The 15,436-nt window shown below is 36.3% G+C and overlaps 1 protein-coding gene across 1 annotated transcript in view; it reads left to right on the top strand.

Moving 5' to 3' along the window:
- Positions 1–15,436, top strand: part of kiaa0825 (KIAA0825 ortholog) — a 149,815-nt gene that overhangs the window by 44,876 nt on the left and 89,503 nt on the right. The window contains exons 12-16 of the mRNA XM_084114025.1: positions 102–227; positions 5,813–5,952; positions 12,181–12,360; positions 13,846–14,064; positions 14,217–14,625. Coding sequence (XP_083970151.1) covers positions 102–227; positions 5,813–5,952; positions 12,181–12,360; positions 13,846–14,064; positions 14,217–14,625 — 1,074 coding nt within the window. The remainder of the gene's footprint in view (positions 1–101; positions 228–5,812; positions 5,953–12,180; positions 12,361–13,845; positions 14,065–14,216; positions 14,626–15,436) is intronic.

The raw sequence follows: 15,436 nt of genomic DNA, 5'->3' as shown, positions 1-15,436 counted from the left end.
TTATTTATTTATTTGTTTTCTCTCTCTCTCTCTCTCTCTCTCTCTCTCTCTCTCTCTTTCTCTCTCTCTCTCTCTCTCTCTCTCTCTCTCGCTCTCTCCAGGGTTTTTCATGGAGGCTGTGGTGGAGGAGGCAGCAGAACTCCAAAATTTCCAGAGGGAGTGAACAGTTGTGACACAATGTGGCTGAGCGTAATGAACCCTACACTGTTCACTGAGGAGCTGCTGAGGTACTGACAGTATTGAGCAATAAACCAAAGTGTTCAGTCAGTGGTCAATGATTAACCCATTAATGCCATTTTCCTCCCCAGAGATATCTTATAATTAGAATTACACTACCATTGAAAAGTTTGCAGTCGATTAGTCTCTAATGCTCACCAAGGCTGCATTTATTTGATCATACGGTAAAAACAGTCATATTGTGAAACATAATTACAATTTAAAATAATTATGTATTAAAAAAAAATATATATATATATTAATACATTTTAAAATGTAATTTATTCCTGTGATGACAAAGCTGAATTTTCAGCATCATTACTCCAGACTTCAGTCACATGATCTTTCAGAAATCATTCTAATATGCTGATTTGGGGCTCAGGAAAGGTTATTATTATAATCATTGTGGAACACAGTTTATATTTTTGTGGAAATCGAAAGTTCAAAATAACAGATTATTTTAAATATAAATTTAAATATCAAGATAAACAACGTAAAAGTATTTACTGTCACTTTTGATAAATTGTATGCATCCTTGCTGATTAAAAGTATTTTTTCAAAAATGTTACTGACACAAGTGTATTTTTCACATAATGATTATATAATGTGACTACTGAGGTGGACACGTCTTTAATAATAATAATTATTATTATTATTATAATAATATACTTATTACTAATACTACTTGCTACTTATTGCTACTTATTTATATTTATAAGGAATTAAATGTGATTTCTGAGGTGGACACATATGTATGTAATAATAATAATAATAATAATAATAATAGTAATAATATTCTTATCACTAATACTTTGGCTACTTGTTTATATTCATGATGATTTAAATGTGACTAATTGAGGTGGACATATATGTCTTTAATAATTTACTTATGCTACTTATTTATATAAAATATAATGTCCAAAAAGTGTTCCAATCCGATTACATAATACTAATGTAATATTATTAAAATAAAATACTTGTAACACATTACCCTAAGATTCCATAGACACAATAAAAACATCACCAGATTGTGCTGTATCTCTATTTCTGAGCCCATCTTTAAGTTTTATTACAAGAAAAACACACACAATGTGCTGAGTTGTTGCAGCTGACCCAAATAAGGCTAGTGTGGCCTTTCAGTTTTCGTTCATGTGTTAAATGCACACAAACACAGTCACTACATTACTGCAGTCACCAGGCCCCCAGACTCACGGCCCTTAATGCAGTCCAGATGCAGATGCCATAGTTAGTCATGCTGTTTATGCTGACATGCGCTGCGGGTCTTCAGCCTGGGTGTTAAAGGCTGAAACGGAGCCTGTAGGAGGACTGTGAATGTCAGCCACATCTCACATCACCCTCCTCAAGCCCCCCAGCACAGCTCCAGACTCCCACTCCAGCGTGATATCATCGCGTGTCCCGCATACACAAATCACCGGTCGTCAGCCCCACCGGCTCCGCTTCCATGAAGTCCAAGGGATTTAAATTAGTGCATTTTTATTGCCTGTTCCTTTTTTATTTATTTATTTAGCCTCGCTGTGTTCAAGACTCCCTGAGGGTCTCACGGTGAGGGCCCCACCAGAGCCAAGAGGCCGTACACCAAAATCAAACTCTTCTTCTCACTCAAACACTCCAACAAACTGACAGTTTGGATTATTAAATAAAAACGTAATAAAGAGACTAGAAATATCAGTAAATCAAGGAGCATTATGGGCAGGGAGGGATGTTTTTTTTTAGTTACACGTGTGTAAGTTCGAGATACAGCGAAACCTGACCTCATGGTGTAGCTTACAGATTTATCAAGACCATTAAAGTGGGATATCGGGTGGATTACCGGGCCTTTGACATGACAAATCTGTTGCTTAACTAAAGCATAATGTTCTCCTGTTATGTTGCTGAGCTCACCCTTCACTTTAATACTTGTTCTGCAACCAAGGTCAGAGATAAATAATGATATTTAGTGGTTTGTGCTAAATTAAGCATGACTATTATTACCATTGAGATGTCAGTGGCCATTTAAAGAATTTATTTATTTATTTTTATTTTATTGCATGGGGCACATTTATATGATACTTTTAGAAGGACAATTAAAAGACTTGATTACCCTAGTAAAAAATATTCCAAAAATGTATTTGAAATGAAATACATTTATTTTATGCTAAGTATACTACAAATACATTTACATATGGATATACTTAATATAAATACCACTGTTGGTATACTAAATTTGTATACTTGAAGTTGGCTAAATTGAATTTTGTGGTTAATGCATTTTAGTTATCCGGAAGTAGTGCTGAGGTGCAACTAAAGATATACTTAAAGGAGCTGTATGTAAGAAATGTATTTCAATTAATCATAAAATGGCCCTGATATGTCACTAGACATTAAGAAATCATGTTCATTTCAAATACTTATATCACTGACAACAGTAGTCCGGCCAGGATATTGTCATTTAAAAAGTGAAGTTGCAGCCCTCAACTGATGTTGATGTTGTCATGTTGTGTTTTGGCCTGAAGCGCCACCCTCCACCTATCTACCAATCACGAAGTCAGTAGTGTTTCGGCATCCGGGTTGCCAGCTCTGCTCTAGTTTCCACAGCTGCAGCTACAAACGTTCCTGCTGGATCCTGCAGCCTATCTGGCAACCTCAAGTCAGGGGGAGGGGGGAGGGGATACACCGCTCTACAGTAATTTGAAAGTGATTGCAGTACCAGTTTTGGCCACAATCTTACATACGGCTCCTTTAAGTATATTTGATTTTGCTAAACTATTGCAAGTACTATTAACTATGAAACTATTATACTTTAGGTACACTTTAAATACTTTGCATTTCAAGACTGATATTATACAGAGATCATACTATACTATACTCCTTTTTATTTTTAAGTGAACTATTCCTTTAATGGAAATAAACGTATTTTAAATACATTTTGGTATACTTTTTTCACTAGGGTACATATTGCTAAATAGCCATAACTTTTGCTAACTGTACTAACTATTGACTTTTTTGTTAGAATTGTTTACAAGCTGTTTCAATACAGATTATCAATGTTTGATTAAAGGTACTGTTGTTCGGCGAATTTTCACAGGCAAAATTACAGTAGGAATCCACGCAATCAGCAAATAGGTGTTATGCGCATCAAACTTCTGTATTCTGTAAAACAAGTCGAATCGCTTTCCAGTTCAGGCCTTTTGTATGTGCTTCGTTAAATATAGGAGCGAGCAAAGATGAGCATAACGGATGTCCCTCCATTTGCAGATTGATATCTAAAAGTTTTTCATTTGTGTTTTTCTCACTGCCATTTAGATATTTAAATCGAATAAAATGGCAACAATAAAAAGAACTAGCTAGGTTAGCTGATGACCTTAAAAGTCCATATATCGCTGTCAGTTCGTACTGCTGTAAACACTTTCTAAGACAAGCGGATGTGATGAGACCCGTTTTCCTGTTTGTTCATGTGACTTTTGTCATAAAGCCTTTTCACGTACAGGTGAAGTATTTCCCCTTGCAGATTATTGATCATGTGAATTTGCTGTGATGAGTGATGACCAACAGATAGACTTCTATGTGAGTCATGCTTCATATATCGCTACACTATTCACAATGCCCCAACATATCGTTGAAATTGAACTAATATGACCACACCTCAACTTACCAGATGCAGGTTTTTGTTTTTCTATTTCTATTTTTATAGTATAGGTTTAGTATTTACTGTAGACATTTAGAGTCAACGTGAATATAATATATCCAGAAAATTAGACAAAATATTTTTTCTTAAAAAATATAAAAATTGTATTCATTCCCCCACTCAGTCTCCCTGTTTTCTACGGAGGTGCAAATAATGTATTGTATTAACAGTACTTTTTTAATTTAGTGTGGCCCTAATGATGTAGTTTGGTCCCTGGAAGAGAGCATAATAGCACAGTGATGATGAAAACCCATCATTTGGGTAGACACTACATTTTACACGATTGAAAATGAGGCTGTGAGGGATAGAATTGCAGTTAATATAAATGATATAAAGGTTCTAATCACATTTATTTTTCAAAATTCTCTTTCAAATCTGCTTTATAGAGGTTTTTTTTTTTTTTTTTTTGTGAAAGATCAGCTAAATTGAATTAAACAGTACAACCCATTAAACACACTGTACTTTTATCTCTCATAGTCTTGTTTTAAATCCTGTCATAAATTAAACTTACTTGACGCTACCCTGACTGAGGTTTTTATGGTTTTCCATATGTGAGGGCTGTTTTAAACAGTGGTTGAGCAAAATGAATATCACATGACGTTCCTAACATTCTTTACCTTACCAATGCTTTCTATAGAACAACTGCAATGGGGCTTTAGCCTTTATCCATCTCCAGTCAACTTATCTTTTTTAAGCATCACTGAAAAGTTTGCTGGTGAATAAATGGATAATTGACATTCTAGTATTTTAATAGCATTTTGTTCCTCAACAGGACAGGGCAGAATAAATGGACCTCAGTACATTCTTTTAGTTTTGTTTGGACATTGTTATTTGGTTTACTTTAATACTGTCGGTTTAACATTCAATTAGAAATATAAATTATATAATTATACATACGTCACATATTTTTGGGGTTTGTGGGATTAAAGGGATACTTCACCCAAAATTGAAAATTCTGTCATCATTCTGCAATCTCAGACTAAATCCAGAAGAACTTTGGCAACGTCTCCAAGATGCTTGAAGAAACCGACCTGCAAATCTACAGTACTGTGAAGTTTTAGGCACTTGTGTAAAAATGCTGTAATGTGAGGATGCTTTCAAAAATAATGTCATAAACAGATTTTATCAATTAACTTCTTTTAATTAAATCAAATCAATATTTGGTGTGAACACCCTTTCACCAAACAGTTTTTGTCCTAGGTACACTTGCACATAGTTTTTCAGGTAGCTTTGCAGGTCGGTTTCTTTAAGCATCTTGGAGACGTTACTGCAGTTCTTCTGGATTTAATCTGTCTCAGTTTTTTCAGTTTCTTCATGTAATCTCGATGATGGTGAGATCAGATCTCCGTGTGGATCATACCGGCTGTTGTCAGACTCCTTGTGCACACACAAATCTCACTGGATTATTACAATTAATGGCAAAAGCAATGTTTGGAAATGTAAACTGATATTTCCTGTATAAACAACTGTATAAACAACTCTATAGATATATAGCTCAACTGTTTTCAATATTTATAATAATAAGAAATTTATATTTAATTATTTAACAGACACTTTTGTCCAAAGCAACTTACAAATCAGGGGGACAATAGAAGCAGTTATATGTACGAGCAAGTCCCAGCTAGTCTAGCACAGGCTTTGTTTTTTATCAAAACTTTTATTAAGCATCAAATTAGCATATTAGAATGATGTGAAAGTTTAAAATTACATTTCAAAATATATCACAATAGAAAACAGTTAAATGTAAGTTGTAATATTTGACAATATTACTGTATTTTCGATCAAAGAAATTCAGCCTTGGTGAACATAAGGGACTTTTTTTCCTAAAACAAACAACAAAAATAAAAATTGTTCTAATCCAAACATTTGAACATTGACATGACCTTAACTGATGTATTTCTGTTGTTTAAGGGATTTTCCAGCATCTGAGGGATCCTCTTTATGTCTGTTTGAGCTACTGATATCTGGACCCTGTTATAATCCAGCTCTACTTCTGCAGAATATCCTTCACAAGGACTGCTTGCTGCTGCAGATCATCATCTCGTACTCATGTAAGACTCTTAATCCCTTGACACACTTCTTGTTGAACTCTGCATGTACCCTTCCCAATGATGCTGTTTTTTTTTTTTAATCAAAAATTCTTGCTTTAATAAAGCATCCTGAAAGTTGGAAAAATATCAAAACATACAGTTTTGTTGGCTTGCATGCAACAAGAGCATACAAGGTGACGTTCTTTGAAGCACATGGACACTTTCATTGGTTTCCACAAATGAATTAAATACAGTTTATTGGTGGAAAAACTGATTAGCTGTAAGGATGGCCCAGTGACCTTGCTGCTCTTAATAGCCTGCACCTGTTTTTAATGGATCTTCTTATTTTAAATAGGCTGTGTGCACTTGTGAACTGACGATAACATCGTTCGAGTCGCCCAACACCTGCGCAGTGGAACCATGCCGAGTCCTTTCATTCTTGCAAAATAAGCCATAGAAATCGTTAATTGCTAGTCTAACATTTGAAATTACGCTCTGTTGAATTTGCTAACAAGTAAATGCTAGCTGAGGTCTTAAAAGGCTCGTCTCATTCAGCCACATTTGATACTACAGTAGTTTGCGAAGCAAGGCAGATCCACCTGGTTTTTAAACAATCTCGTGCTCTTCTCAGCTTCATCAGATTTGTGTTTCGTCCTCAGGCACATCGGGATTGTTGTGAGAATGTTGTTTTACTCACTCATCATCGCACTCATCAACCTCCTCATCATTTCTAAATCAATAGAGCTCAGTTGTAAACACTCATGTGAGGGCAAAGTGAATGACCTTTAAAGATTTTCCTCTTTCTTCCTTCCACTCTGAAAAGTCTAACCTTTAAAGGCTGTTTTGTGCTTGCAGATTAATTCACATTATGGCGGAGCTCATTAATAACCGAGCTCGGCTGAGAGCACGTCTTCCTGCGTGCTCTGGTGTGGGAATCACGTCGTCGTAAATCAACACTGCCTGGCCGCAGCCTGGCTAATTAAGAAGAAACGCGGTGGCTTGGTTGTCTACCGTTTAGAGAAACCTCTTTAAAAAGTTCCTCGCTTGAGTCGCTGTCTCTCAGCGCAGTTTGGGGGCGCTTAGCGCTAAGCTGTGCTCTAAATAGGAGCTTGTTTGTGGAATTCTTTAAGGGACTGATAGCGATGTCTTGTTCCAATTAAGGGCCTCCAGTGGAAACTCATCTGTGAGGCCTGGTAAATCAACAGGTGTGTTTGTTGGCAACACGTCAAGGTTGCAAAAGGTTTGTTAACGGTGGATAGAATTGGTTTGTGGAATCCCCTCCCCTGAGAAACGCCAGCAGTTCATTTATCACGGTTCATCTGGCGGCTCATAAACGGATGATTGCGAAGAGGCAGCTCTTTAACCTGTCCAGCCCCTTGTGGCCATTCACATGAGTACACTCATTTTTGTAAAATCCCTTAGTCGTTTTTGTATGCCTTTTTTCTTTTAATGTCCTTTTTGGAAACTTGGAGGATTTGTGACATGACAGGCCTTAAATAGCAGTTATCTAATGTCAAATCTGTTTTTTTAATGTAATATCTATTCAATATCTACTGAATTTTGCTAATTATTCTAGTTATTATGCATACAAGACTTTTGTAACCTCATTAATTGAGTTTGTTCATATTAATGAGAATTCATGGAATAAGTGTATTTTTTGTAGAAAACTTTGAATGCAAAGAGCTATTTAAAAATATACATTACCTTATACATTAATACACATTTTAATCAAGAATCTTGTTGCTAAAATAAACATTTGTGTTCCGTGAACGATTAATTATCGCATGTTATTTCAAAGAGACTTTTTCTGTTCAGCTTACTCCTGTCTTCGCACCACCTGTCAGTTCCAGATGGATAAAATCAAGTCATTTTAAATCATTGAGTATATTTTAGTAAAATGTATTTTAGTAAAATGTATTTTGAATGTGGTCATAAGAATGTGCGATACCCAACATAATTGTGGCCAAAAGTATTGGCAGTGACATAAATGTTGTGTTTGCTGCTTGTTGATTCACATTGTTTCTAGATTATTGTGCAGAGTGATCAGATTCATTTTAAATAATTGCAAAAATGGCAAAAAAAAAAACCTTTATCACAAAAGCCCAAATTTCACTAGCTAACATCATTTCACTAATCACATCATCAGGGCAGCAAATAAGCCACTTGGCGACACTTCTTACTCAATCCCATAGGGAACCTGTGATCAATCATCAAAAGGCAAGTGGACAAGCAGAAGTCCATAAATTGTGATAATCTCTGAGCACTAATAAAGCAAGAATGGATCACCATTAGTCAGGATTTGGCAGAGAAGCTGATATCCAGCATGTCAGAATGAATTTCAGAGGTTATGAAGAAGTATTGACTCTTTGCATATATTAAATGTCAATAAAAGCCTTTAAAACTTATTAAATGCTTATTTTCCAGTATACTGTAGAAACGTGAAAAAATAATCTACACATACTGAAGCAGCAAAGTTTCCGGAACACAAAATCTGTCACTGCCAATAACTTTACAACTACACCACAGCTCTGATTTAAACCTTTTTTTTTTGTAGCGAATGGATCATTTCAGTGAATAGATAAAACAAAACCCCAAACAATCTCTCACAAAGTAAGTAAAATGGCATCTATAGCCTCCTGTTTTCCTTGCACATGTAGCAAAAGAAAGCAGAGTCGATTCCTATCAGTCCCTTACCAGCAGCAGAATTCAGGGTCCCTGTTAAGCAAAACAGTATTAGCTAACCACACGCTCTACTACGACAGGTAATTTAGGCCTGTCATTTCAAAACAGTCCAACATTTGTCAAAAAAGTGCAAACAGCAGCCTGCTTTTTATCAAAGACACTCATTGAATGCTGCATTGCATTCAATCGCTTATTCAAACGCCTGTCATCGCTAGAGAGCGAGACTGACAGGGGCTGAACCAAAGGCACAACCATCCTGCATCTCTCTACAACCCCACAGGCCTGACACCATTTGGACAAGGGCATTCAGTCACATCTTGGTGTTGTGGTCTCATCTTTCATGTGTTTGTCCAGACAGTCAATTGGCTTTTGCCTTAAAATGGACCTTTCGCACTGTATTGATTTACAAGACATTCATTTCCTGTGCTAAGCTCAGATGTCTTGCAGTATGTAAGCTCAAAGTTGTTTAGTTTAGACCTTTGTTTTAACTCTCCAGAAATTTTAATTAGGACTATAGGCATATATTAGAGCTGCATGATTAATCGTTAAAAGATTGCGATCTCGATTCAAACACTCACTCGATTCCTAAATTACATTGATTCTCCTGTCTATTTAACCTTTGACAAAATCTTACCTGAACATTCAAATCTGTGTTGGTGCTGCCGCTGACCCAGAGAGAGAAGTTATTATATATAGGTATGAAACGGCACAGTATCGTTATTCTGTGTTACAAATATTAAGGTAATCCCAAAAGTAGCTTCTGAGATAAAAGTTTATATTTTGGATATAAACACTTATGTCTACGGTAGAGATCAAAATAGAGTAACTTGTATCGTTTAAATAGTTATGCCACTAGGTGGCGATAAGTGTCTGTTAAAATTGTCACTGAATTATTCATTCAAGAGATTTGTTCAAAAACACTGATTAATCCAGTAATGAAACAAGCGAACTACTTATGCATGAGTCATTGAATCATTCACTCAACCCGATTTTTAAAAAAATAAATCATTCATATTAAAGGTAGGGTAAGCAATTTCGGAGAGGCTAGCAATAGCAAGCTAGCTTTGAAAGCATAAGATCTTCCAAAACACATGAACTCGCACAGCAGAGTCTGCAAAGCATTAGTAGAGATGGCGTTAAATGATCTCTTGTCTCAAAGCACAAACAAAACAACTTACAGACCTCTTACTTGTACCACCTGACTTCTGCAGATTCAGTTTGGCATTGATAGCGTTGCCAGAGAAACGCAAAATCCCGGTTAGAACGTCACGGGTTTCCATCTCGTAATTGCGGTTATGATCAAGGGCCCTATTTTAACGATCTGAAACGCAAGTGTCAAAGCGCAAAGCGCAAGTAAATAAAGGCAGGATAAATGGCTCTTAAATCTAAAAGGGGTTGGTCTGAAGTAGCTTCATTATTCATAGGTGTGGTTTGGGCGTAACGTGAAATAAACCAATCAGAGCGTCATCTCACATTCCCTTTAAGAGCAGACGCGCTTTTTCCTTGGCGTATTGCTATTATAACGGCGGATTTGCCAGGCGCGCGCCAGGAGCGGTTCACAGCCGAGGAGAGCAACGCTCTGTCACGGCCGTAAAAGAGAGAGAAGTAACACTGGGGATGGAGAAACACACCCAAATTAAACAGGCATATAATAATGTGGGTAAATGTGTAAGCTAGATGTATGCTTTTATAATAAATTGTCTCTATCTATCTATCTATCTATCTATCTATCTATCTATCTATCTATCTATCTATCTATCTATCGTTTGTAATAATATGATTTGCAAAAATGAAAACTGCTGCTTCTGTGTAGATTAGAGAATCAAAGTGTATGCGCGTTGTGCACGCTATACATTATGGTCAAGCATGCGCCCTTAAAATAGCATAATGAACAACGCGCGATGCACCACTGACTTTAGACTAGGTTTTTTCTGGCCAGTGGCGCAATTGTTTTATGGAACAGTAAAATAGCACCAGGGATTGTTTGCGCCGGGACACGTCTCCTTTTTTGCGCTGAACCGCCCAGGGAGCGCAAGTTCATTCCCTAGTTTAGCGATGTGCTTTTGTGGAGAGAAAAGCGCGCTTTGCGCGGGTGCAAAATAGGAATGAAACATGCGTTGGTGTACAAAGTCAATTGCGCTGGGTGCAAGATAGGGCCCATAGTGTGAACGCAGCGTAAGCTCGTTGTTTTGGTTCAGAAGGAGCTGTGAAAGGTGAATGCTGTTTGTTTACGCCGATCGATGGCATTGGCTGCATCCTAAACCATATACTCTCGAGTAGGTACTTATTTTGAATAAGAAATCGATAAAAAGTATGTTCTATATAGTATGAATGTGCTTAGAATGAATGTAATCTGGACCTAGTTGCCATGTTGTTATTATCACGTGACCTACCAGCGTCAGTTACGTCGCATCACTGCCATTCACAAATCCTCTCCCGTGGCCTCATGGGACAGAAAGTGTCCATTGTATGCACACTTCAGAATCTTACTGGAAGTAGTAGGTCGTCTGGGTACATATATTGACAGGCAGGTAGGACATCGTATCAAATACAATGATTGGACAATCATTTGGTCCTGAGACTATCACAGAAGATATATGTACATGTTTTAATATTTACACCACTTCTATTACTGATTGCTATCAGGATGTGAAGAGAGTTTCAATCAGTATAAAAAAAAAAAAAAAAAATGTATACAAAAATTGCCTACCTACTTTAATTAAACATTTTTAAACAGACTGCAGTAATTCATATTTTGTCCGAACCTCTTGTACTTTGTTTAGGTCTCTGTTCGGAATCATGGGAGAATCGTGATTTTGAAAAAAAAAAAAGATTAGCAATTTATTCAGAATCGTGCAACTCTACTATATATAAACTACCATTCAAAAGTTTGGGGTCAGTAAGATTTAATTTTAGTTTTAAAGAATTTAATACTTTTATTCAGAAAAGATGCATTAAATTAATAATAAAAAAGTGACTGTGAAGACAAAAATCTTTCAAATATATGCTGTTCTTTTTGAACTTTATATTTATCAAATAATCCTGATTTTTTTTAATTATGGTTTACACCAAAAATATTAAGCAACCGTTTTCAACTGTGAGGATGATAATAACTTCAACAGCAAATCAGCATATTAGAGTGATTTCTGAAGGATCATGTGACACTGAAGAGTAATGCCTTCTGAAAATTCAGCTTTGCCATCACAGGAATAAATTACATTTTAGAATATATTAAAATAGTTATTATCTTAATATTTCACAATTCTACTGTTTTCACTAAATTACCCTTCATAAGCATACAAGACTTCTTTTAATATCAGTGCCGAAGGTGCCTACCTCAAACTTTTGAAGGGTTGTGCATATGCTTTGTTTTCTTTATTTAAAAAAGAAAGAAAGGGAGAAAGAAAGGCATCACCTGACAGAGCCAAAAATGGTCCTGTCAAATATCCTGAAAGTCTCTCCAACCGGCCCCAGGCCATTCTTATTGTTAAGCCATGTTATTTTTAGCATTGTGGTTATTTTTTATTTTTGACATAATTTAAAATAACCTTTGAAATGTGCTTTCAGGTCTCAGTGTGGACAGAGGAACAGAGGTGTCCCCTGATACTCAGACAGCAGCTGCAGAATTTTTAGAAGCTGTTTTTGCCATCCTGTCCTCCCTAAACTACGTCCCCAGGGCTTTAAGTCGAGCGCTGGAGGGATACATGGACCGGAGACACCTTTGGGAGCACTTTTACAACTTAACAGGTGCAGAATTTGCCATGATCTGCCCTACATTTGTTTAGACTTCAAAAAGACACAATTTTAGTCAGATGTGGCCATTTAGTTACGGTCCAGTTGGAAACCACTATCACTATGTGCCACCACTGTGTCCTCTAATTGCCTGAATATCAGATCTGACCAGCTGGAAGCCCATCATCAAATCAAAGCCATAATTAAACCTTTAGCTGTGTCTTTGAATGCTTATTTATTTACATTTCTGCCTTCTCCTTTTTCCTCTCTGTAAAAGCCACAGCATGAACATTTTCTGTTCTGTTAATGGTTGCCGTATTGATTTTGCACACTGACATAGAAACTGCAATTATCACCAGACACCTTTTGATTCAGGGGGTTTAATCCAAGCTGGAGTGCTCATGTTTTTTTCTGTTTTATTACATGTTAGTGGTAATTATAGTTGCACAAATTAGACAAATGACAGAGGAGGGAGCAGGAGAGTGTGTGTTGTATGCAGTTGTACTGATGTAAGGTGTTGTGTTTTAGGCTTAATTGACCATGTCCATTCCTACTTTAAGATAATCTTATGAAGCTTGATTAGCACCTTGATTGTGCCATTTACAAGAGCTGTTTGGGCTGGTCAGGAAAATGACAGTATTACAATTATTTAGTTGTTTCTTCTACCTCTACTTTTTGGCACTGTGGAAGAAATTTTAAAATAGAACTCTGAAATTGAACCAACTTTTAAAATGTATTATTTTATTTAATTGTTTACTAAAAGAAAGAATTCTGACATTTTGCATGCCCTTGTTTCTCTAGAAAATGTCCATGGCATAATGTCAACAAAATGAGGCATAACATATCAAATTATTGTTAAACAGTGGTTTATTTTAATTTGGCTATGTATAGATTATTAGTTATGAATGAATCAATAAATGAATGAATCCATTAAACCATGAATAAATAAATAAATACATACATACATACATACATACATACATACATACATACATACATACATACATACATACATACATACATGAATGAATAAATGAATGAATGAAATTGTATAATAATACATAATTTATATTTCATATGCATATCTGTCTGGGACAAGAGTAAAACAATACAATCTATACATAAAGGTATTTTAAATAGTTTTTAAAATAGTATTTTAAATATTTTTTTCAAGTTTTAATGTGACCATAACATAATAATAATAATAATAATAATAATAATAAACAACAACAACATTATAACAGAAGAATAATAAAACAAAAGGAAACAACTGGAATCTATTAGCTTTAATAAAGTGTGCCCATAAATGAAGAAACACCAATATCCTCAATACATTATGTCCCTCTTCTTCTCTGAGGTAGTGTCCTGTGACCAAATATAATATAATGATAAAACAATATTTTTACACAGTGTCACTGTCTAATGAATTTACAAAATAATTTTGGATGTAATTATTAAGTCTCAATAACTTTTAATTAATAATTATTCTCTTTCTTCCAGACTCCAGTAAAGATGAGCCAGCCTTGTTTAAATACATCAGGTCCGTTGTTTGTAAATCCACTACCAAAATCCTGAGCCACTTGGTCAGCATGATGCAGGAAAATAAAGACCAGTCTGGACCCCTGGTTCGACAACACCTGCCCGAAAATGTCCTGAGCAAAATCCCAAAAGAGTGGAACTACATTCCACAAGATCCCAAGCTGAATGAAACCAACAAGAGTATGTAAAGCTTTCTCCCATCTATCCATCCATCCATCCATCCATCCATCCACATTTGTAACTTATTAGTTGTTGGTAAATGGTTCAGCCTTATTTAAGAAGAAAAAGAAATCAAACCAACTCTTTCTTCATTCTTTCTTTCTTCCAATCAGGCAGCATGAATCTATCTATCCAAGCCCTCTCTTTTATTTTCACCCACCTTCCGTCAACCATAGCCTCCCTTCCACTGCCTGTGCGCTTCCTGTTCACCATGGCTGAGAAGAGGCTTTCCCAGCATGCCAGACAGCTGAGGTCTACGGGCCTGCTCCTCTGGGTCTTATTGGTCTGCCTCTGTCAGGATCTAGAAAGCGGGGACACACTGGAGCTTCTGTCTGGCCTGCCCCTGGAGAGATGGGCCAAGGATAGGCTGAGTCTGCTATCAGAATGTCTGCAGGTCAGCCTGGGTCAGCAGAAGGGCGTTCCCAAGCCTCTGGTCCATAAGGTGCTCCAGTGCCTGGAAGAGAAGAAGCCCAAATGGACCTCCATGCAGCTGCAGAAGGCACGAAAGCTTTGCTGCGAGAGGTGAGATTTATTTTAATGAGCCCGATGGAATATACTGCCAATTAAACCCAAGATTTTAAGCCCATAAGAGCAAATTCATAATTAAGCTTATTCATCATATGAAAGATGATTTTCGGCTTTTAGCATTTTAATGTGTTTAACCAGTTATCTAATCTAACATTATCTTCAATGTCTAGCTGCTGCTGCCGTTTGATATTTTGATGTCATTTTAAAGACTTCAGTCTCGCCCATCATTCATTTTTTAGAAATTAACTTCACCCTTCATCCTTTGGCAAAATAATTATGTATTGTTTTCTGTGTTTTCTTTTCCTAGCCTGTAGCTCTTCGTTTCAAGCTTTTTAATATGTGTACTTCAAAATGGGTTTGATGTCACCCACAGGATTTGAGTGCAGAAATCTGACTGGAACCACTGAAGAAAGTGTTGCAATCCTTGAATCATGTACTTTAAATCATCTTAGTTGTGTCCCAAATAGCGCACTATACTACCATATACTGTGTGCACTATGCACTTATACACTCTGCACTTACTGTATACACTACACGGTTGAGTACATAGTGCATAAGTACATAGTGTATGAAGTTATTTTGTCATTTAACATTGGAGTCTGATAGCCTCTCCCTCCTCTGCGTAATTAAATCTTCAACAGTTGAGTGCATGAAGTGTCAAAAATTCCACACTTCTTTTTTTTTTTTTTTTGCTTTTCTTCTTTTTTTTCCTGGTTAATTAAGTGCACCACCCGGGTATTTAATGTGCACTTTCTCTATTTGGAATTTTCAGTGTGAACGCACTACTCACACTATTTATACTACA

The sequence above is a fragment of the Abramis brama genome, assembly GCF_963993115.1.
Source record: "Abramis brama genome assembly, chromosome: 5".
In the NCBI taxonomy this organism is placed as follows: Eukaryota; Metazoa; Chordata; class Actinopteri; order Cypriniformes; family Leuciscidae; genus Abramis; species Abramis brama.
Note: the sequence above shows the minus strand (reverse complement) of the source record. Positions and strands in the feature narration are given on the sequence as shown.